This window comes from Balaenoptera acutorostrata, chromosome 9 (assembly GCF_949987535.1).
Source record: "Balaenoptera acutorostrata chromosome 9, mBalAcu1.1, whole genome shotgun sequence".
Lineage (NCBI taxonomy): Eukaryota > Metazoa > Chordata > Mammalia > Artiodactyla > Balaenopteridae > Balaenoptera > Balaenoptera acutorostrata.
Genome location: NC_080072.1, coordinates 52,546,363 through 52,569,035, shown reverse-complemented (window position 1 = coordinate 52,569,035; position 22,673 = coordinate 52,546,363). Strand labels below are relative to the sequence as shown.

At 54.5% G+C, this 22,673-nt stretch overlaps 1 protein-coding gene across 4 annotated transcripts; it reads right to left on the bottom strand.

The window, feature by feature from the left end:
* Positions 1 to 3,625: 3,625 nt before the first annotated feature.
* On the bottom strand, positions 3,626 to 18,530 carry ATG16L2 (autophagy related 16 like 2). 4 transcript variants are annotated; one of them, XM_007173690.3, is made up of 18 exons: positions 18,361 to 18,530; positions 16,385 to 16,484; positions 15,761 to 15,863; positions 12,237 to 12,310; positions 11,700 to 11,951; positions 11,513 to 11,578; positions 11,057 to 11,164; positions 9,593 to 9,655; positions 8,880 to 8,988; positions 8,377 to 8,482; positions 7,539 to 7,609; positions 7,205 to 7,276; positions 6,972 to 7,092; positions 6,542 to 6,647; positions 5,722 to 5,871; positions 5,466 to 5,513; positions 5,243 to 5,344; positions 3,628 to 4,883 (listed from the first exon to the last, which is right to left on the bottom strand). In XM_007173690.3, the coding sequence occupies exons 1-18, from the start codon at positions 18,476 to 18,478 to the stop codon at positions 4,796 to 4,798; spliced, it is 1,857 nt and encodes a 618-aa protein (XP_007173752.1). In that variant the 5' UTR covers positions 18,479 to 18,530; the 3' UTR covers positions 3,628 to 4,795. The 4 variants fall into 4 exon arrangements, with proteins under 4 accessions (XP_007173755.1, XP_007173754.1, XP_007173752.1 ...); XM_007173691.2 differs by having other exon boundaries at positions 4,873 to 4,949; XM_007173693.2 differs by lacking the exon at positions 5,722 to 5,871 and having other exon boundaries at positions 3,626 to 4,883.
* Positions 18,531 to 22,673: the final 4,143 nt, after the last annotated feature.

The window sequence follows — 22,673 nt, the reverse complement described above, 5'->3', positions numbered from 1 at the left end:
GTTCTAGGTAAGTTCAGTTTCTAGATGCAGAGTGAGAACATCACACAAAAAGGTCACAATATTTGAGAACAGACTTTACGAACACAGAGACTTCTCAGGATGGCCAAAAGTTGAAAATTCAAGCCACTGGACTCTCCACTGGGACAGAGCAAACTGTCCTCTGGGTTGTGGTCACACCCGGGCTGCACTATTCACTCACTGCCCAAGGAGCCCGGCCAAAGCTTTCGGTTGTGAAGCCAGTTATTTCCTAACCCTCTGAGGGGCCTTATAACAAAATCTGGCTGAATCTTTGCATTTAATGCTTGTTATGAAGCTATTTTTCATGACTAAAATACAACCACGTTACAGAAATTTTAGTTTAGGAGAGAATTGTAATTTGTCCTGAAATCCTACAACTTAACCAATATAAATTTCCTCCTAGACGCTCCCTGTGTTTGCTGTTACTGCTTGATCTGCCAAGGACCCCATGAATGCCAAAGAGCATCTTGTTTCTAGACCATTTTCCCCTGGTCCCACTGGCCAAAAAAACAGATGCAGCATTTCTGCCATGTCTGTGTCAGAGAGCCCTGGTCTGGGAATATTTTCCTGGAATGTTATCCTGAAACGACAGAAATGGACACACCTCTTACGGTTCACACCTCTTCCACACTGTGTGCTAAACACCTAAGCATGCTTTTTGTCACCCACTTGCTCCTATGAGGGGCAGGGGAAGAGCCTGGTCAAGAGGCCTGTATTCAAGTCCCTGGGCTGCCTCGATTACCTATGTCCTTAGGGTCATCCCTTCACCCTTCTGGGCTTTGCTCTTCTTATCTCTAAAGTGGGAATGAGAAGACAATACAAACTTCAATACAAACTTGGTTAAGACCCAGGGGGATCAAATAAGATAATGTACAGATAAGCTGAAAGTATTTTTGACTAGTGGATGTGCATCTGTAAGAAGAAAACAACCTGTACCAGACACGTCATGTCGCATCTCACAGATGGGTCCACACCTAGTGTCACCAGGATTCCTCCAGAGAACGATGGGCCAGGACCACCTCTATTTGTTCAGTCAGCAAACTTACTGCCCCAGGCCACGTTCTGGGCATTGAGACACAAGTGACTCAGTTCCCATCCCCATCATCAATGGGCTCACATCTGGTGGGGGTGACATGGGAACAGCAGTTTCAAGCCAAGGTGCCTCTCCCAGGACACGGAGATGACCAAGGGGCAGTAGGAGCCCAGAGCAAAAGCCTCTGTCATTTCTCCCTCTCAAGCTTAGGCAGGCAGAGGAGGTGGTACCCATGCCTGTACAACAGCCCCAGGGAAGAGCCCGGATCACCATTGGTGGGGTGCAGAGCCATGGAGCAGGAAGAGTCTCACAGATGGGGAAACTCTACCCACTGTGATTTGCCCAAGTTCTCTCATGAAGATAACTGGGAGTAGAACCTAGAACCTGGCCTCCAGAAGGCCAGGCCAGCACCTCTCTGCGGAACCTAAGTCCAGTTTTTAGAAAAGAGGGAATCGGGGGCCTGGATTCTTATCCCTGCTCTGCTGTGTGACCCTGGTCCCTCTCTGGCCCTCAGTCCATATGCACAGCAAGGGTGACACTTTTGACATTAGGGAACAAACTCAGGCAGGCAGCCCCTGCGTACTGAACACCTGAGGAGCAACTATTGAAAACCTGGAGCGAACCGGAAGCTCAGAGAGGTTTTTTTTTGTTTTTTTTTTAAATACATCTTTGTTGGAGTATAATTGCTTCACAATACCGTGTTAGTTTCTGTTGCACAACAAAGCGCATCAGCCATATGCATACACATGTCCCCATATCAGAGCGGTTTTAACCACAGGGTTCTATCCCTGCCCCCTCTGCTGCCCGGAACTGCAAAGACTAGAGGTGCAGCCTTCCCAGCTGGCACCCCTCTGAGCTCTTCCCCTGCTTGGCCTTTGCCAACCCTTTTCCCCACACTTGCGTCATTCCCTGGAATGCCCACCCTGTCTCTGGCCTTCCAGACTTGCTCCTCCAGGAAGCATTCCCTCCAAGTTAAGGTGTGCATGTGCTCCCTGAAGTGAGGCAGGCATGTGCTAGCAGATCTGCCCCATGAAGAAAGGAAGGCTTAAGGGGAGTAAAGGGGTCACTGTCCCAGGAGTTGAGTCAAATAATTTCCTGAGCTCCCTTTTCTGCATTCTCTTAAGCAGTCTTCACTGCAGTCCTGTGAGGTACTTGCCCCAGATGATGTAGCTGGTTTAACAGCCTCCCAGGATTCAAGTTCACCTCCCTCCTGTGGCCCTGCACGTCCCTCAGTTCAAAGGACACTAACCACCCCCAGGCTTAGGCCTAGGCACCCAGGGCCAGAATGGAAAAAGAGAAGCAGGGAGGGATTTAGACAGAAAGCTAGAATCACCTACCCGATGGAGGCAGCAGGCACACTACTGGAGCACGGCGGGTAATGCCCTGCAGCTCTGCCTAATTGGGTGCCCAGATTCTCTGACATTTTGTTTAAAAAAAAAAAAAGTATGACAAGAGTCACAATCCTGCTGTGCCAACTGTGATGATCTCATATCACTTACCCTCTCTGAGCTTCAATTTTCTCATCTGTGAAAGAGACACCTACATCACAAGGTGGTTGGAAGGAACAAGATACTGGATAGAAAGCACAGGGCCTGACGCAGCTCAGTAACGGTGGCTACTGGAAGCTTTGGCCTTTCTGGCCGTGAATCCGAGGCGGGAGAATGGCCTTGGCAGACCTAGGCAGCTGGTGACTCCTGGTGGCCGCTGGGAGCCAGGGCATGAGGGCCAGACCTTCAGCAGTCTTAGATTCAAAAGAAAGATCCTGGACTCCTAGTCTTTGACTGTTAGACTTACTGAGTCCTCAAATAATTTAGTCACTTATGAACATTTCCTGAGGCTTTCTCTGTGGCTCTGAGACCTGATCCCAGGGAATACTTTGCTCCCATCCTGGCCTCTTCCAAGAGCTTCCTGACTGAGATGGAGGGGGGCAGACACAAGGGGGGTGGGGCATAGAGATGGAAGAGGCTCCTAGCCAGCCTGGCAGGTGAGGAGAGGCTCTCAGTGAGGGGATCCTGAAGGACAAATTTGAATTAGGAGCTGGGAGGGAAGAACATTCTGGGCAGAGAGAAAATCACATGCAAGACACATTCAGAGTAGCAACAAAGTGAAGATGCAGCTGAGGCCAGCAGGGCCACGTCCTGAGGGTAAGGAGTTTCTCTTCAGGCAGTGCAGAAGTTCAAAGGGTTGGATGTATGACCACAACACCTTAGAAAGTCACTCTGGCCGTGGCAAGGAGGGGACTAGGTGGAGACAGCAGGTCGAGGACAAGGTGGCCTGCAGTGGCAGCAGGAATGGAGAATTAGACGCAACAGCCCCACGCCTTGGTGCCCAAGAAGAAGTGGGGTGTGAGGGGAAGAGACGCTTATGACAGGGATAGATGATGCCTAGGAGGCAGCTGGGTATGTCACCCAGAGCTCAGGGGACAGCTGGGCTGAGGGCAGTGAGTGAGCTGGGATCAGCAGAGCGTAGATTTGGGTATTTAGCCAACACTTACACAGCCTTTGTCACGTGCCAGGAACTTTACAAATACTAATGCATCGAGTCCTTACAACAGTCTTTGAGGTAGATACTATTTTCCCATTTTACACAGGAGGAAACTAAGGCACAAAGACATTAAGTAACTTGCTCAAAATCATTCAGCTACTCAATAGTAGAGCAGAGATTCAAACCCAGACAGTCTAGCTGCAGAGTCCTGGCTCTCACTCAGCTCTCTCCTGCCCATCCTGGAAATAGTTTCCAAAACCCTGGGACTCAGGAGAGACACTGTAAGGTAATAAAGGAGGCTGAGAGTTCTAGAGTAAAGCCTTGAATCTCAACTGAGCGGACCCCCAGAGGTCAGCCCCTATCACTCAGGGACAGAAGTCCCCTTCGATGCCTGGTGACTGGCAATGGCCGTCCCGCTGACCCTCCTCCACACCCTAGGTTGGGGAAGGAAATGGAGTGCCCAGGTTCCACCCTGCTGGGTCTGCCATGTACTCCAGATGCTTGTTGTGTGGATTAAATCTGATGCTGATGTAAGCGAGGCCCAGGCCCAGCCCATGGATGTCCTCCCCGACACACAAGGCGTCTGCCTCTGGGGCAAGAACGTGGCCCCAGTCTAAAGGCAGGCCTCTTGTACCGAATACCTGACATCACTCTCGTTTTTCAGGATCCTTTCCACAGGGCCCCTCTCGGCTGTCTCCCCTGCTCCCTCCTCAGAATTCACACGGCCCCTCCTCAGCCTCGGTCTACCCTGGGTGCCTGAAACAGAAGGGCCCAAGGACCAGGACCAGCTTAGACCGAGGGTGAAATTTCTACTGCTCAAAAAGCCACTGCCCTTTGCTGCCTCTGGGCCTTTCTTCAAGCTGTCAGCACAGAAGGCGGGCCAGCTCTGCCCAGCTCTGTGCGGGAGGAGGAAAGGGAGCCAAGCCTGGGTCTCCTTGAGCCTCCACCCAAAGGCTTCCTTGTTCCCTGAATGCTGCAAACAGGCAAGCAGACACCAGTTTAAATGTAATTTTTTTCCACTTTTCCCAGAGAAAGTGAGGAAACAGAGATAAAAAACAAAACAATACAGTAATCCCCCCCAACCCACACTTTGTTTTTAAACAAACAAACAGGCCAGGTCCTGCCAGGCCTTCTTACCCACTAAATGCCACCCCCATCCCTGCACCCCTACTGGCCCTGGAGCCTCTGGGGCAGTGGGAAGCTGTCCTCCGGCTTCAGGCTTTGGACTAGAGCTCCAGCTCAGGCAGGAGAGTCGTGGCACTAGTGCCAGAGCACAACCTTCCTGGCCTGGTCCACGCTCACCACGTGGCTCCCAGAGTAGCACCAGGCCACGGCATTGACGGCAGCGCTGAGGAGAGGGAGAGGCAGGCTTCAGGGGGCGTCCGCAGCTGGGCTCTGCCCCTCATTACTGGACCTGGGCATTTTGAAGCCCTCTCTGAGCCCATCTCCTCACCTGTAAAATGGGCTCAGAGGGCTGTGGTGAGAGCAGACCCAAGTGCACATGGGAAAACACCTTGTGAACTGTGAAGGGCTCGGGCAGGGGGGGGCAGGGAATGGAAGGTACGGGACAAGGGCTGGGGGCTCCAGGATGCCCAGCATGTCAGGACCTGGAATCAGCTTAGCAGGACTGGGGCAGGACTGGGGCAGGGCTGGGGGTGGGGTACTGGCGCTGGGGTGGGCAGGTGGGTGGGCAGTGGCCGTGCTCACCAATGGGGTCCCCGAAGGCTACTCTCCAGTTTCCCAGTGTCTACGTCCCAGATGTAAAGGGCTCCATCCCAGGAACCTGCCAGTGCGTAGCTTCTGTCTGGGCTGAGGGGCCACAGCACAGCGAGAGAGAAGAGATTAGAGGTAAGGACACAGACACACACCAACACAGACACAGACAGACGGGACACACTCAGGCATGGGTGCTGCGCTCTCATGGACACACCTGAACACAGCTTTGGTCCAGTCAGAACCGCACCTGAAGCCATCAGCCCTGAGAACAGACAGGGTCAGGTCAGAATGGAGGTGGCTCAGCCAGGAACTTAAAGAGCTTCCTCTCTCCGTCAAGGGCTTGGCCACCTCACCAGGCCCTGGTCCAGAGGGGCCTCCAGGGAGGGCCCCCCGCTGACAGGCCTTTTACAGGGGACGAGGCCCAGCTGCCACAGCCAAAGCCACGGGATCAGTGGGCACAAGGCAGGTACCTGAACACCTGGCGGATATTGCTGACACGCAGGTCGATGACCTTGAGCGTGTCATCTCGGGAACAGCTGAGCAGATGCAGCTGGTCGTGGCTGAGGCTCAGGGAGGTGACCCGGCCCTGCACAGGGATGACCTGGGTGCAGCGGGGTCCCCTGAGGAGCAGGGACAAAGATGAGGATGAGGAGCAGCCACCCTGACGAGGCTGCTCCTGACAGACTAACAAGTCCAGAGGCGCCCCTGGTCTCAGGCCACTAAGGCCAAGGCTGACAACTAATCGCCCAGTGCAGCCAGCCCCTTCCAACGGGAACTTACTAAACCCTTGGGTCACTAAAATAAGTGCTGGGGGCGGGGGCGGGGAAGAAATCAAAGTCTGTCTTTAACTATGTGAAAGAGAGAGCAAAGGGTTTCAAAAGGCAATCTCTGCAGATGAGTAAGAAGCCTGAGGCAGGCCTGGCACTGGCTCTGGCACTGGTTCCAGCACTGGCTTTTATAAACCATTCAAGCCCAATGCTGGGCTCTTAGGCTCAAAAAACAATAAAACTTTTGTTCCTTTTGACTAAAAAGTGGTGATTACATGGGAAAAAAGAGCTTCTCCATCTTGGTTGGCAAGACCCAGGCAGGGTCCCTTGGTTGGACCGAGGGCCAATAAGAAGGAGGCACAGGTCTCCGAGGGCAGCTGAGCCTTCAAGGGGCCAAGCCCAGCACAGAGGCCACCAGAGCCTCGCTTCCCCAAGGTACCCTCAGCAGCTCCATGGCTAGAAAAAGGAAGAGGATACAGGAGCCCTGCCCCCACCTCCACCACCCACAGCCTGCACCTATCACCTGCTGTCCCAGAACCGGATCTTCTGGTCATTGTGACCACTAATGATGACATGGTCCCCACACACCACATCGTTACAGTAGGAAAGGACATTGATGGTCCTGGAACCTAGGGACCAAGGAGTAGAGCCCCAGCCTCAGAGAAGGGTTATCAGGAGCCAACCCACTGGATGTATGGAGAAGCTGAGGCCCAGAAGCCCCAGAGGTAAGGTGTCCTCCCAAAACTAGAACCCAGGTCCCCTGTTTCCCAGCCCAAAGCCTGAGGTCACCTAGAAACCAGGGAAAGCATCATCGATGGGGGACAGAAGAGGGGCCTTGGGAGGTTTCATCCCAAATGCCTGTAAATCTTGGAGCCACTCCCAGAGAGCAGGCTGAGGTTCCCCATAGCCTGGCAGGGTCCTGGCAGTTAGGAAAGGGGAGGGTTGGGCCTCACAGTAGGCTCGGCCGAGGTCCCACTCCTTCACTGTCCGGTCCCGGCTCCCGGTCACCGCCTGATGCCTCGTTAGCTTGAATTTGGCAGCCGTCACCTTGTCTGTGTGTCCAGATAGTGTCTCCTGCCACCATCCCAGATATGCATCAAGGGTATGGCCAAGACCCCATAACAAACCCCTCCAGGCCCAAGGCATGACCCCTGACCCCCAGGCTGCCTCCCCAGTCAGGCCTTACCTTGGACTGTGCCTCCCCAACCTTCCAAAGCTGGGCGGCCTTATTGTAAGTAGCTGCCAGTACCTGGGAGCCCTGGGGAGATGGGAGGGGAAAGGATAGGTCCTGAACCTGGGCCTGGCCAGAGGCAACTGCAGGCCAGAGAGCTGGGGCCAGGGCTGCCTCAGAGCTTCCCCCAGCCCAGGTCACCCAGGTAGGCAGAGGAGAATCGAGGACCAGGGAGGAGGATTGTGTAGAGCTCTAGGATACCCGTGATGTTCCCTCAGGCCCCAAAGCCCCCACCTGCCCAGTGTGGAGACTGGGGGAGGGACATCCTATGCCCCCCAGGTCCTCTCACCGAGGGGTCAAAGTCCACACTGGTGATGCTGCCGCCAGCTCCTTCAAGGGTCTGGTTGGCCTCCAGGCGCCCTGGGGGGACCAGGAGAAGGGACAAGTGAAATGAAGTCACTAATCTCACGAAACAGAGGAGCCTGGACTGTGAGTGGGAAGATGAATCTCTCCTGAATTAGAGGACAGAAGTGCTGGGCCTGTTCTTGGGGGAGCGGCCGGGGTTGGGGGGTAGGGGGGGTCTAGCTGGAGGCTGCACCTTCCTGAACTGCCAGCAGAGGGCCCCGGGGGGCTGCAGGTCATCTCGCGGACATCTGGAAAAGACCAGAGAGAAGGGACTGTCCCTAGGTCACACGGCAAGCCAGAGCCAGGCCAGCTGGAGACTCACCTCCTCCAGGAAGTCTCTGGGAGCCAGCTCTCACTCCCCAGTACACCCCCACCCTACAGAACACAGAGTAGATAGCTAACATTTGTCTCACAACTGAGTTCTGAGAGCTCAGTGACACTAGAAGAGGAGGTGGCCTGGTGGACCCAAGGGACCTGCTCCTCAAGGGCCTGTCCCTGTAGAACCTCATGACATGGTACCTCCACCACCCCAACAGGGACCATCTGAGTTTAGCCCTCCCCACCCTGCAGCCCTTGACTTCAGGAGGTGGGAGGCTCTGCCCTTCTTAGGAGCAGTGACCCCAGAACTCTTGCCAAGAGTGGCCAGAACTCTGGCCGCTGCCCACAAGAATGTCCCAGGTGAGGAAACACAAAGAGACTCAAGACCCTTCCCACCAAGGAGCAAGCTGAAGGTGAGGTCTGGAGAGAAAGGATTAGGCTGGCCTGTGGGCAGGGACCCTCACCTCCCACGACATTCCAGAGGAGGATGAGGCGGTCAGCCCCTCCGGTGGCCAGGAGGCTGCTACTGGGGCCAAAACGAACAGCATTGACCTCGGAGAGGTGGGCATCCTGTGGGGAAAAGGGGAGGTCGGTGCCCCTGGTCCTCGCCACACACGCCTCTTTGCTCACGCTCACAGCTCTCTGTCACACATCCTTGCACACATCAGGTCTCTGTTCAAACACTGAGTTTCAAACTTAGCCCCACCAGGGCTCATCATCTCTGACTGGACCCCTGCAGCAGCCTCCCGCCATGTTCCCAATACTCCACTACCTGGCCTCGTGGTCTCCCGGCCTCCTGTCTCTCCCTCTCATTGTAAAATGCCGAAGGGCTCCCACCACAAGCTGTGGGAGGAAAACTCCTACTCCCAGTGAGGGGCCCATCCTTGCTTCCCCAGCCTCCTTGGACCACTCCTGGGACCTGCACTCCCATATCGTACCCCATGCACTTGGCCCAGCTCCTCCTTACCAGCACATCCTGAGCTCGGGTGGGAAGTCGGGCGGCCACGCACACAGGGATGCTCTGGTATCGCTGCTCAGGGGCTCCCCCAATTGAGTGGCCTCTCCTCTTCTTGAAACTGCAGGAGGGGGTCAGGAGGGCATTCAGCAAGGCCTTCTGACGTGGGAGCCTCAAGCTCTCCTGAAGCAGCAACAACAGGAAGCAGACACGGAAGGCAGCAGAACATGGCCAGGAGGTGCAGCAGGCTCGGTCCCCACCAGCCTCTGACCCCAGGGGTCAGTGTGGAGACAGTAGGGGCACCAAGACAGGCACAGAGGCAGGGCAGGGTTGGTGGATGCAGAGAAACCTCGGAGCAGGGTTTCAGTCCTGGCCTGGCCACTGCTTGGCACTGTGACCCTGAACGAATCCCTGACATTTCTGGGCCTCTATTTCCCAAATGAGTAGTAGCTCCTTTCTGGCCTCAGGCTGGAGCTTTTGGTCCCCTGTGACGACCGTGGATGAGGGACAGAGCCCGGAAGATAGCCAGGCAGGGGCTGGGAATGAGGCCATGCACCCAGCTCCTGCCTCTGGGACTCAGCAGAGGCTCACACACAGAGTGCTGGGCAACGAACGGAAGGACACACTGAGACACATACACAGCCCAAGCCTGGGCTCCAGGAGCCTGACACACACATCCAAGGGGCCCAACACCTTCACACACATGTCAGTGCACACACACTTACTCCAGAAGCCCCTTCACCACATCCACACAGCGGGACAACGTCAGGGAGGTGGCGGAGGCAGACCTGGGGCAGAATCGAGAGAGACGTGCTAAGGGACTGGCCAGTGGGTGTGCAGACAGCAGTCATTCATCCCTACACTCTTGAGCCGGGACAAGAACTTTGCTCCTCCAAGGCCAGGAGAGTAGGATGACCCAGAGGAGTCCCAGGAAGGTGGAGGAAGGGAGGGATTTGGAATGAAGTCTCCCACTTTCACCATGATGGTTAAGAGCTGCCTCACCACCCAAGTGCCCCCCAACAAAATTTCATGGGAGGCTGAGCTGGGGCCTATGGAGGGGGGTAAAGGTGTCCCCAGGCTGAGAAAGCACAAGGCTGGGAGCAGGGGGCTGGGAAACCTAGATCCCAAAAATACCCAGGAGAGCATGTGTCCTGAGAAGACCTGGCCCGCCAGGGCTAAGGCTTTGGGGACTGCATCTCATGCCCCTCCCCAGGGTTCCTTCACTACCCCGAGGCCTGGACACCAGCGACCTGCAAAAGAGGGCTGGAGGGGCTTCCCTGGTGGCGCAGTGGTTAAGAATCCGCCTGCCAATGCAGGGGACACAGGTTCAAGCCCTGGTCTGGGAAGATCCCACATGCTGTGGAGCAACTAAGCCCGTGGGCCACAACTACTGAGCCTGTGCTCTAGAGCCCGTGAGCCACAACTACTGAGCCCATGTGCCACAACTACTGAAGCCCGCGCGCCTGGAGCCCGTGCTCCGCAACAAGAGAAGCCACCGCAATGAGAAGCCCACGCACCACAACGAAGAGTAGCCCCCACTCGTCGCAACTAGAGAAAACCTGCGCGCAGCAACGAAGACCCAATGCAGCCAAAAATAAATATTTAAAAAAAATTTTAAAGTAAAAAATAAAAAAATAAATTCAAAAAAAGAAAGGGCTGGAGGAGAGCTTACAAGCTGGGGAATGGGGGGAGGGCGGTCTCAATGCCAGGCCAATCAAGACAGATGGGGGAGACTGGAGGTGAGGGGCATCCAAGACTGAAGCCTCAATCAGGTCCCACCCATATGAGCTCACATCTATACATGCTTCACAGGCATTCAGGTACGCTTACCTAAGCTTGTACACACATACGCTCTGATGTCCCTGTGTATGCACACACATGCCTGTGACAGCTGAACCCTGGACCTTGCCAACAGGTTCCCTCCTGGTCACACCCTTTCACCAGCCTGACATCCCACCCCCAGAGCTCTGGTCCTGGGAAGGAGGAAAAAGGGGGTGAGGACAGAGGTTGGGGTCTCAGACATGGCACTGACCCCAAGTGGCTCCAGGCACTGGAGGTCAGATCTGTCCTGGGGTCCAAGCTATACCCCAGTCTCTTCTTAAGCCCCCTCTCAACCCAAGAGCTGGCCCAAGGTCCTAGAGGAAGACTCTGGGATGGGACCCAGCTCAGAGCTGTGGGACAGTGCTCACCTGAAGGGTCTCTTCCATTTCTCACCATCCTCACTCTCCAGTGGCTCAGCTGCCAGAGCCAGAGTGTCTGCTTCCTCTCTGATCCCATCGCCTAATGTGTCTGGACTCCTGGGGGAGAGAATTAAGCTCAGAATGGCTAAGGGACCAGGCCAGCCCCTCCGTGCCACGGTGACGATGTGCAGACCCAGAGATGAAGGTGTCCCTGTGGACGCACGTGTGGCGGGCGCAGGTGCTGGCTCCTACGACCACACGTGTCTGCACGTGTCCTGGGCTCGTTTTGCCTGGGGGCCTCGGCACCGCGGCTGTGCACACTTGCGGTCAGGTGCACCGGTTGCCGCAGGGAGGTGGGGGTGGGGTAGAACCGTAGCGGCCCTGGGGCAGGGCACTGCAGAGGTCGCGGGGCAGAGCCCGCGGCGGAGCCTCGGCAAGCAGGTCTCAGCGCATCCTCATTCTTACTCGCTTATGCTCACTGTCCGCTTGGCTGCCTTCTTCAGCTCCTGGGACACCCGCGCCTGCTTGGCCCTGGCATAGAAAAGCCTCCTGAAAGTCGGGTCGCTCCGGTACCCGGAAGGCGGGGCCGGGCCCCTCCACCACAGGACACGCCACCGCTCACGTCCCCGAAGGGCAGGCCCAGCGCACTCACCTCTCGCGGCGCTCGTTGCGCAGGTTGCGCTCGGCTGCGGCGCGCGCCTTGCGCCGCACCAGCCGATCCAGCAGGTCGCGTGCCTCCTCCTCGAGCCTGCGCAGAGCCGCCTCCTGGTGCCCGACATGCACGCGCAGCGCCTCATAGGCCGCCCGCTGTGCCGCGTTCAGCGCGCGCCGCGCACCCACCTGTCCCGCCTCCTTCTCCCGCGCCTCCTGCAGCTGCGCTACGCGGGCCTCCAGAGCTGCCAGCCTGGAGAACGCGGAGAACCTCCGTCACCGCCCTGGGGGAACCGGTCTCGGGGCTGGGACAGACTTGCCCCAGGCCACGCGGCCAGCCGGCCGGCTAAACCACGTCTCCGACCAAGCCTTCGGAGTCCTGCAGTTCCTGGCCTCTGCGACCAGCCACAGGCCTGGGGGGCGTTTGAGGACGTGGGGAAAGCTGTCGGGCCCTTCTGTCCCCTCCCCCTGGCAGTGATGGCCCCGAGCCTCCCCAAGGTGCGCGGGGAGGACCCCTCTCGCACCGCCCGCGCCTCACCTGCTTTGCCGCTCCTCCAGCTGTGATTCCAGGGTGCCCAGGGCCGCGCTCTTTTCCACCACCTGGTAGGCCATCTGCAGCGGCGGAGGGGCCGGACAGGTAGGCATGGGTGCCTCTGGGCAGGGCCTCCAGCCCCTCTCTGGCCGAGAGGCTGGTAGGACGGGGTCTATCTCTCCTCTCACCCGCCCCCTAGCTCAAGAGAAAGTTGAGGCGCAGACAGGCGTTGCACCAAGCACAGGAATGCACTGCTGTTTCAGGGATCAACGGAAGGGCCTTAGGCTCTGAAGCTTAACACCGGAGTTTCAATTCTGGCAGCGCCACTTATATTCTCTGTGACCCGGGGTAGTCATTTAACCGCTCTAAACCAGTTCTGTTTCTTCACCTGTCCAGTGGGAATGGTTGTGCTTACCTCATTGGGTAACACGGAATTACTATAAGGAATAGTATCTCAAATAATGATGATTGGTTATATAGCACTTAAGTGTGCTAGGTCTTATTCCAAGCACTCTACAGTATTAACTCTTTCAATCCAGTAGGAACTGCCATTCTCCCCATTTTACACGTGAGGACATTGACACAGAGAGGTTCAGTGTCTTGCCCAAAGTCACACAGCTAAGTGGCAGAACTGAGATCTGAACCCAGGCCACCTAACATGCTCCAAGTAAAGCACTGTGTATAGGAAGGGTTCAAGGGATGTGTGTTCTTTTCCCCACCTCTCCAAGCCCTGGCTTACCCAAGCATAGATCCCAGAGAGCAAGAAGGAGCTCTGAGCAGAGGCACACAGGCTAACAGGAATGGACTGTGGGAGCACCGGGCCCAGACTGAATACCAGAGCTGCCCCCAGCCCCAGAGTGGGGGTGAGCGTCATCTCATCTGTCCCCCGCCCCACTGAACAGTCCTTCATCCGAGAGCCAAGAGCTGGGGACACCACAGAACTGAGGGGTCAGTGGGAGAGACAGATGCTAAGCAAAGCAGTTCCCACCACTGTGGCAAGAGGAATATGAAATAACCAAGGCTGGGGGCTCTTGCTGCTGACCTGTCCCTGTGTTCTTTCTCTCATGGGCCTGGTGAGAGATGGGCTGAGGAGCAAGGTTGGTGTCCACCTGCACTGACTCCTGGTGTGAGTGGGCCGGGGTTAGGGACCCTGCACATTGAGGGTCCATAGCTGGCCCAATTTATAACACTTATAATTCCTTCCACCATTAAACAATCTGATCATCACTTCCATTTCCTCACCTGTCATATACTTTCACTGATGTTTTGGCATTCAGTATTTTTTTGATGCTATTCAAAATCCAAATAATAGAGATGGAAAACAGATTAGTGGTTAGGAGTTAGGGATGATTGGAGGAGAGGGGCGAGTTGTGACTAAAACAGAGTAGCAAGAGGGAGATCTTTGTGGTGATGAAATAGTGCTGTATCCTGATGGGCATGCAAATCTACATAGGTGACAAAATAACAAAGAACTATATACACTTCATACCAATATCAATTTCCTGGTTGTGTGTACTGTAGTTACATAAGATGTAACCAATGGGGGATATTGGGTAAAGGGTGCACAGGACCTCTCTGTACTGTCTTTGCAACTTCTTGTGGATCTATAATTATTTCAATAAAAAGTTAAAACAACAATAATACATGCTTGTTGTGATATGTGAAACAGTACTAAGAATTAAAGAAAAAGCCCCTCCCCATCCCTTGGCGTATCCAATGGGAACTGACTGGTTTGTGTCTGAGGACATGATGAGGAGGGAATGCTGAGGGCGAGGGGTGCGTGGAAGTATCCCAGACAAAGGGAACCATGAGCTCAGGGACAAGAGAGTGGCAGGAAATGCAACACTGAGGCCGGAGGACTCAACTTGGGAGCCAGGCTAAGGAGCTTTGGAAAATATGTACCAAACTGATCATGGGGAGAGGTGGTGAAAGGGGCTTCTACTTTTTTACTCTATGGGCTTCTGTTCTCTTGAAATGTTCACAACAAGCATGTATTTGTATATTATTTGTCTTCTTTTTAATGGAGATCATTTTTATTATTAAAATATATCACTCTGAGTGCAGAATGGAGAATGGATGGGGGTGCCAAAGGAGGAGTGGTCCAGCGAGGAATGAGAGTAACTTGGACCAGGCAGACAGGGCACAAAAAATGGAAGTTGATGGATTTGGAGGCAGGATCCATGAGCTGGTGACTAGCTCAGGATGGAGGGCTGCTAGGGGTTAGAGGTGTCCCTGGGTTTCCAGCCTGGTGACTACCAATGGAGGGGGGGGATGATCTATCTCATTTATCACCTAGTCTACAAATATTCATTAGCATGGACTGTGGAGACAGGCCCCAGGGATACAATGGAGGCAAACCAAAGGCATCCCAGTTCTCGGGGTTCTCACAGCCCAGAAGGGGGCTCAGATTTTGAGAATCACCTCGCAAATGTAGAGTTGCAACTACAACAGGGGCTCTGAGGGAGAGGCTATCACTAGGTTCATAGCCCCAAATACACATTAGTGGAGCAAGTGACTTGGCATGCGGTAACTAGATAGGTGTTTACTGGCCCATCAGCCTCCTCCAGTAGACTGGAAGCTCCATGGGGCCAGGTCTTGTTCACAGCTGCATTGCCTATGCCTTGGATATAGTGATTGTCAATAAATATTTGTTGAAAGAATGAATGCAGATCACAGAAAGGGGATTTGTGGGGGAGAGAGTTCAAATCCTGGCTCCAGCTCTCTAAGCCTTCGTTTCCTCTGAAATATAAAGTTGTGGAAGATTAGCTGAAGTAACGCTTAGCCCAGCGTTCTCAACGTGGTGTTGGCCATATAATCACAGGGGCGATGGTTAGTCTGATTTTAGATGTGAAGTCCAAAAAGCAGCTGAGCAAGAGAGTCTGAGCTCACAAGAGAAGGCTGAGCTAGAGATGGGTCTGGGAGTTAGCAAACAGAAAGTCCTTGGGAGTCAGTTAACCCACCCAAGCTCCAAAGAACACCCACATCTGAAGGGAGGGGGATAAAAAGGAGGGAAAGTAGCCAGAGAAGGAAGTTCAGAAGCAACAGCTACAGAAGTGAGAGGAAAACCAGGAGAGTGTGGTGGAACAGAAGCCAAGAGACACCATGCGGCAGGGGCGGGGGGAAGCAGTGTCAGGTGGGGCTAGCACACCCTGCCGTGGAGGTGGACCACCTTACTTTTGGTCTGCAAATGTGTATTGAGTGTCAATTGGTACTGGGCCCTGAGGTTTGCAGGGCAAGTGGTGAGCAGAGCAGGCTGGACCATCCAGAAGGGGGAACAGAGGCTGCCTGTTTCCTGCACCCCTCACACTCCTCCCTGAGCTCTCACTGCACTTCCTCCAGCTGCTATTGGAGCCCACTTCATCCTGGGCTGCCAGGGCCAAGCTAGAGAGCACTCTGACCCCTGTCTGGCCTCAAGGCACTGGACTTTGGAATCTCCCTCACTTGCTGGCTCCCTTGGACGACATGTCCCAGCCCCAAAGTTCTGGATCCTGGGCCCACCCCATTCTCTCTCAGACCCCTGCCCAGCCTACCTCTCCACACACCAACCGGAGACCCTCCTCCTCCTCTTGCCACTTCACCCTCAGAGCTGCTGGTGATGGGACTCGGTCTGAGTCAGGCCCTGACTCCTCCTCCCTGTCAACCAATCAGAGAGTGGTGTTCATTGTCCCTCCATTCACCCAGAGGATACACACGAACAGTTTGAAACCAGAGCCATGAACTTTCTCCTGAGGAAGGTGGGAGCCAGAAAGTCAGTAGAGGAAAGACCAAGTCTCCAGAAACTAGAGCTGCCCGTGAACCTCTGCTCTTGGATTCCCCCAGGCCTTGAGTTCCCAGGCCAGGACCCCCTCAAGAAGCACTTCCCAACTCTGAGCCCCAATCCATTCCTGGTTCTCATCTTCGCTCCCTCTTTGGAATAGGTGGCATCGTGTCCTTTCTGTAGGCATCAGGTGAGGAGCAAACAGAAAAACACAGAGGTGTGTGGGCGTGGGAGGACAAATGCAAAGAGATGGACATTCTGAGCAGCTGGCCCAGGGAAAGGCTCGAGAGCCTGCCTCCCCCTCCCCTGGGCAGCAGCCAAGGGCCAATGAGGTGCCGGGGTGGGGGCAGGGCCCAGGCACAAGAAGCCCTCTGTGACCACAAACACAAACACTCACCAGGGGCCCTGGAGGAGAGCCCGAGTAACATGGGTGGGCTCTGGCTGCAGCTTCTCTGAGAACTGGGCCAGCAGCTCCGCTTTCTCTATGAGACGGTTATCTGCGGGTGCAAAGAGGTGAGCCTGAAGCACAGACAGACACTTTCCAGCAGACTCTAGGCATACAAGTTACCTCTCTGGCTGGGAGGGCTGCAGGAGCCGAGGGATGCAGAAGGGGGAGCTACTGGCAGGCTGGGCTCTGCCCTTGCCTGAGGGGTGTCTGTGCAGCTCCATCAGGACCTCCAGCCCTTGCACAGCCTCTAAGAGCACAGCCCCCAGGCCCTCCCAGGAGAAGACTTGCTCTCCCAGGGACAGAGAAGGACGACCACTGCAGGGGAAGGAGATGGCTGAGTACTGCCTGCTGAGGTTCTCAAGGGAAGGAAGGGGCCAGGGGTTGATCCCCAGGGCGGGGCCTGTCCCCAGACAGTGATGAAGCAAACTGAGCTCCACTAGCCTGTGGCCTTTGGCAAGATACTTCCATTCCAGGGGCTCTTTCTGGGCTAAAAAACAACCCTGACTTCCCCAGGGTTGGTGTAAGGCTCCCCCCAGGCCAGAACAGAAAGTCCTTGAGTTTGTTAGTTTCTGCTACAGACCCTGGAATACAGCCTCTCCACCCCCACCCATGGTCACTTCCTCTTTTCTCACCAGGTCCAGGGTAGGGTAGAGGTGGTAAGCCCAGGCCTAACTCCTCAGCTCCTTTCCCTCTTCCTGTCCCCTACCAGTCACTTAGGTCACCTAGGTTGCTGGCCTTGTTCTCACACAAAACCCCACCCCAACCCTCAGGGCATTGCTCTGCCCCACCATCACCCCCAGCAAATGTAAAGAAGATGCCATTTTGTCCAGTTTATGAGTGAGAAATAGGAGGCTTAGGGGTATGACCTGCCCAAGACCACAGAGAAGACTGGACTTCCAGTGTCTCTGAGTTCAGCCCTCCAGGATCACTCCAGTCCCACAGATTTGCAGCTCCCAGGGGATGGGGGTGACTCCCTCAAATTGGACTGTTCCATTGTCCATCAGAGCAGTGGAGAAGTGAGGCTGCCTAGAGGCAGGGGGCTGGCCTCATATACCTGAGCGGAGAGGACCTGCAGCCCAGAAGGCTGCAAAGAAATCTCCCAGGAAAAGAGCAACAAATTCAGTTGTGGGGCTGGGGGGAGATGGTTAAGCAGCAGCCAAGATAAAGACCAGTGATGGAGCTGGAGGGACTGTGATTAGACTTTCAACCCCGGCCATACAATCTCAGATGACCAGAGGTGCTACACACAGGTGCACACCTGTTCATCCTGGCTTGAACTGCCATACCCCTTCCTGACCAGCTCCCCAGAAACACTCTGAGAATCTGACTTCCCCAGGCTCAGCCACCTCCCTCCGCAGCCTGGATCCCCCTTCTTCTCCCTCAGGCTGGGGTTGGTTGGGCACAGAGATGCTCCAAAAACCTGAGCCAGGATCACCTATCAGTGGCAGAGCCTCAGACTCTAAACTCCTTCCCTAGGGATTCAGAGTTTAAAAGTAGCTGCTCTGGACAGCCCCGAGATCTTTCACTGTGCTTATGGGGACCAAATGGACTGACCAGGCTCTACCCCGGGGACGGCCCAAGAAGGGGAAGTCTAAAAGACCCTAAAAATCCAACATTCGCTTATGAACGCGTGCACAGGAAGCCCAGCCGGTGGAAGGCAGAGCCAGGCCCTGAGGGGCGAGGAAGAGCAGGAGCACTAGGGGGGAGCTCCGTCCAGGAGGGGGCTCTGAGCAGAGCCTGGGCTGGAAAGGGCAGGAACGCTGGCTAGTCGGAGATAGCGCGTAAGAGACAGCAAGTCCAGCAGGCCCCAGGCTTCGGAGGCGAAAAGGTGTCCGTGACTTGGGTCACAGCCGGAGGGGCCAGACAAATCCTTCCCCGCGCCGGAGCCCTATCCCCTCGACGGCCCCGGGACGCACTGCACTCACAGGCCGGCACCAGCTCCAGGAAGAGGGCCTTTTGCGTTCGGTCTCGCTGTCGAAGCTGCCGCACGATGTGACGTTTCCAGCGGGCGGCGGGGACGCCGGGGTCGCTGGGCCCCGCCATGGCCGCCCTCTCCCGCCTGCACCGCGCGCTCCCCCCGCCGCAGGAGGCGCGGCCGGGCAGGGGCGGGGCCCCAAGGGGACTCCGTGACGTCAGGGGGCGGGCAGCGGCGGGGATTCCCCGGATTGTACTAAGAGTGGTCTTGGGGGGGGAGAACGGAACGAAAACGTAGGGGGGAACCGCCCCAGGGTCTAGACCACCCGGATCCCACAAAAACTCTCACATGAGTGGGGTCTCCTATCGCTGTCGGGGCAGAGAGCGAGGAGCGAGATCGGAGCGATCTCCGGGGCGGCTTCCCCCTCGCCTGTTGGCGCGCTCCGCAGGCGGGGCCTCCGGGGCCTGTGTTCCTTAACCCCACTGCGCCCGGACTGAAGTCAACAGTAACAGACACTCTAAACCCGGGACCTGGAGACCCCCCTCACACCCGGACCCTGCCCTCGAGGCCCTCAAGATCCGTGAGCGGAGGCGACACAGACACAAGGCAGACAATGTACGACAGCGAGATAAGAAAGCACGGAAGAGGAAGGGACTGAAGGGAGGAGGCCCTGCTTTGCGGAGGTGATGGCACTGAGTTGGGTCCTAAGGGAGGCAATAGGCATTGGCCAGGAGGAGAGAGAAACGGATTCCAGGCAGCTGGAAGAACAAATGCAGAGGTTCCAGGACATAAAAACTTCCAGCAGATTCGAGCCTGGAAGGACGGGAGGCAGAACTGCCCTTGTGGGGAGCAAGGTTTTAGGGTCCAGTTCGTCGCAGAAAATTTAGGACCTTGAGAGTGAAGGAGTGCAGCTGATTTCACCCAGCAAACCCCTGGCCCAGGGGGGAGAAAAAGCTTGCCTGAGATTGCACAGGAGTGGATGGCTGAGCTGGCCTGCAACCCAGTATCAGCAACCCTGACTCAGGGCTCAAACGATCACTCTATTTGGGCGGCCTCTGGAAGAGCAGCAGCATCTCTTACGGGTACACTTGACAGTGAATCGTGGGTTTGCAGGGAACTGTGACAAAACTGTCTCCAGCAAGACCCCTGTGCAGAGCTCTGCAGACAGACTGGTGTGAAGAATGAAAGGAGAGATTCGATGGAGCCATACAGGCCATGGAGGTGACAGGTTTGTTGAAATGCAGATGGGGTTGGGATACAGGTCTTGGAAAGCTGTAAATGCCAGTGACACCGCAGGAGAGTGTACCCTGCTCTGCTTTGAAACCACAATGAATTGAGCTCAGTACCCCCTGTGCTATTGTCTTTGACCCTCATTTCCTTTGCACATGCTATGCCTGCTGTTTGGAACATCTTTCCCTCTAGTGGGCCTGGCTCCTACTCATAGGTCACCTTCTCCAGAAAAACTTTGTTCCACTGCACTGAGTTAAGCCTTCTCTGACCTCAGCCCCAGCCCAAGCCTAGCCTGTCTATTGAAGGAGTGGGTGGTGGGTGTTAACATTAACTAGAAGGTGTGCCCAGGAGAAGGGCATGGTACCCACTGGAGGCTCAAGGCCAGTTGACGACAGTGATAAATTCCTTTTAGGACTGACTGACTTGTAGGTGCCTGGGGACGCCATCATAGGAGCTGAGGTTGTGCGCATTGAAGGATATATTATTGCTGTGAGGCACAGAGGTGTTATTTCTCTCAGTTGGAGAGTCATATTGGGGTGAGAGTTTCCTAACCCTTTTTTTTTTTTTTTTTAAGTTTTTTTTTTTTTTTTAAGGATTTTCTTTTTAATTAATTAATTTATTTATTTTTGTCTGTATTGGGTCTTCGGTTCGTGCGAGGGCTTTCTCCAGTTGCGGCAAGCGGGGGCCACTCTTCATCGCGGTGCGGGGACCGCTCTTCATCGCGGTGCGCGGGCCTTTCTCCATCGCGGCCCCTCCCGTTGCGGGGCACAGGCTCCAGACGCGCAGGCTCAGCAATTGTGGCTCACGGGCCCAGCTGCTCCGTGGCATGTGGGATCTTCCCAGACCAGGGCTCGAACCCGTGTCCCCTGCATTAGCAGGCAGATTCTCAACCACTGCGCCACCAGGGAAGCCCTCCTAACCCTTTTTTGACTCACAAAACACTCCTAGGAAATTTAAAATAATTTTGTCGTTTTTCAATAGTATATGATAAAGAGGTATTTGATTTTGGCTAAAAATATTTATTTTTTATCTTTAGAATATGAAAAGTTGGGACTTCCCTGGTAGCGCAGTGGTTAAGAATCCGCCTGCCAATGCAGGGAACACAGGTTCGAGCCCTGGTCCGGGAAGATCCCATGTGCCACGGAGCAACTAAGCCCATGTGCCACAACTACTGAGCCTGCGCTCTGGAGCCCGCGAGCCACAACTACTGAGCCCACGCACCACAACTACTGAAGCCCATGCGCCTAGAGCCTGTGCTCCGCAACAAGAGAAGCCACCGCAATGAGAAGCCCCCGCAGCGCAACAAAGAGTAGCCCCTGCTCGCCGCAAGTAGAGGTAGCCCACATGCAGCAATGAAGACCCAACGCAGCCAAATAAATAAATAAATTTATAAAAGAAAAAAATATGAAAAGTTGTATTATAAAATTCGCTTTTTAAAATTTTAGGTAATATTCATAATATATGAAGACAAATTTCTTTTTTTTTTTGAATTTCTTTTTTAATTTTTGGCTGCCTTGGGTCTTCATTGCTGCGCGCGGGCTTTCTCTAGTCGCTGCGAGCGTTGCGGTGCGCAGGCTTCTCATTGCGGTGGCTTCTCTTGCTGCAGAGCACAGGATCCAGGAGCACGGGCTTCAGTAGTTGCAGCACATGGGCTCAGTAGTTGTGGCTCACGGGCTCCAGAGCACAGGCTTAGTTGTTGTGGCGCATGGGCTTAGTTGCGACCAGGACTCGAACCCGTGTTCCCTGCATTGGCAGGCGGATTCTTAACCACTGTGCCACGAGGGAAGCCCTAGAAAACTAATGTTTTTTAGAATGTAGTTTGAAACTTGCACCTGGGTTAGGCATCTCCCAGCAGGCAAAGTGATTATTTAAAAGCCTAAATCAGTTCTTGTTACTCTACTTTAAACCCTCCTAAGGCTTTTCAGCATATTCAAAGCAAATCCCTAAACCTTTTCTGTGGTCTTCAAGGCCCTGCTTGGTCTGGCTCCCGCCCACATGTCTGACCTTACCTCTTTCTACTCTTTGATAAAACCTTATTCACAACACTGAAATCACTGCCAAACTCAGTCCCACTGTGGAACCTTTGCCCTGGCTATTCCCTATTCCTGGTGCTCTTCCTCCCGAACTTTTAGGGGCTGACTCCTGCCCACAAGTCAGATTTCAGAAGACCTTCCCTGTTCACCCAATCTGAAATAGCTCCCATCCCAATTAATGTCTACAAATCATCCAGTTGCTGTTCCTTTCAGAGCACTTATCACTCTCAGAAAGGATCATGTTTCTGTGTTTGTTTTGTTGTGTATGACCTATCTCTTCTATCAGGCTGGAAGCTTCAGCAGAGCCAGGACCAAGTCAGCCTTGATCCCAGCTCTGTCTTCAAACACCTAGAACAGGGCCTGGCATCAGGGGACTAGGTGATCAGTAAATATTTACTGCTGTTGCTGTGTTATCAAAAATATACAAAAACAGGGACTTCCCTGGTGGCACAGTGGTTAAGAATCCACGTGCCAATGCAGGGGACACGGGTTTGAGCCCTGGTCTGGGAAGATCCCACATGCCGTGGAGCAGCTAAGCCCATGTGCCACAACAACTGAGTCTGCGCTCTAGAGCCCGCGAGCCACAGCTACCGAAGCCCGCGTGCCTAGAGCCCGTGCTCCGCAGCAAGACAAGCCACCTCAATGAGAAGCCCGCACGCTGCAATGAAGACCCAATGCAACCAAAAATAAAATAAAATAAATATATATATATATATACAAAAACAGCTCTCATGACTCAGTGCTTAGAAGTTTTGAATTCAAAATTGTAACCATTTTTAACTGAAAAATAAATCACATGCCCATAGCCAAAAATTCAAATAGTATAAGAGTGAGACTCTTCACTTCACACCTTCGTATTGTTTAGCATAGGACAGACTATTCAGTGATCTTTTGGTTATCTATTACTTAATACAACTATTTCTTAATAGCTCTCATGATTCTGAGTGTTGCCTGAGCTCAGATGATTCTTGTTTTGAGTCTCTTACATGGTCGTAGTCACAACCAGGACTGCAGTCATATGAAGACTCAGTGGGGCTGGTCGCTAATAATGGCTCACTTA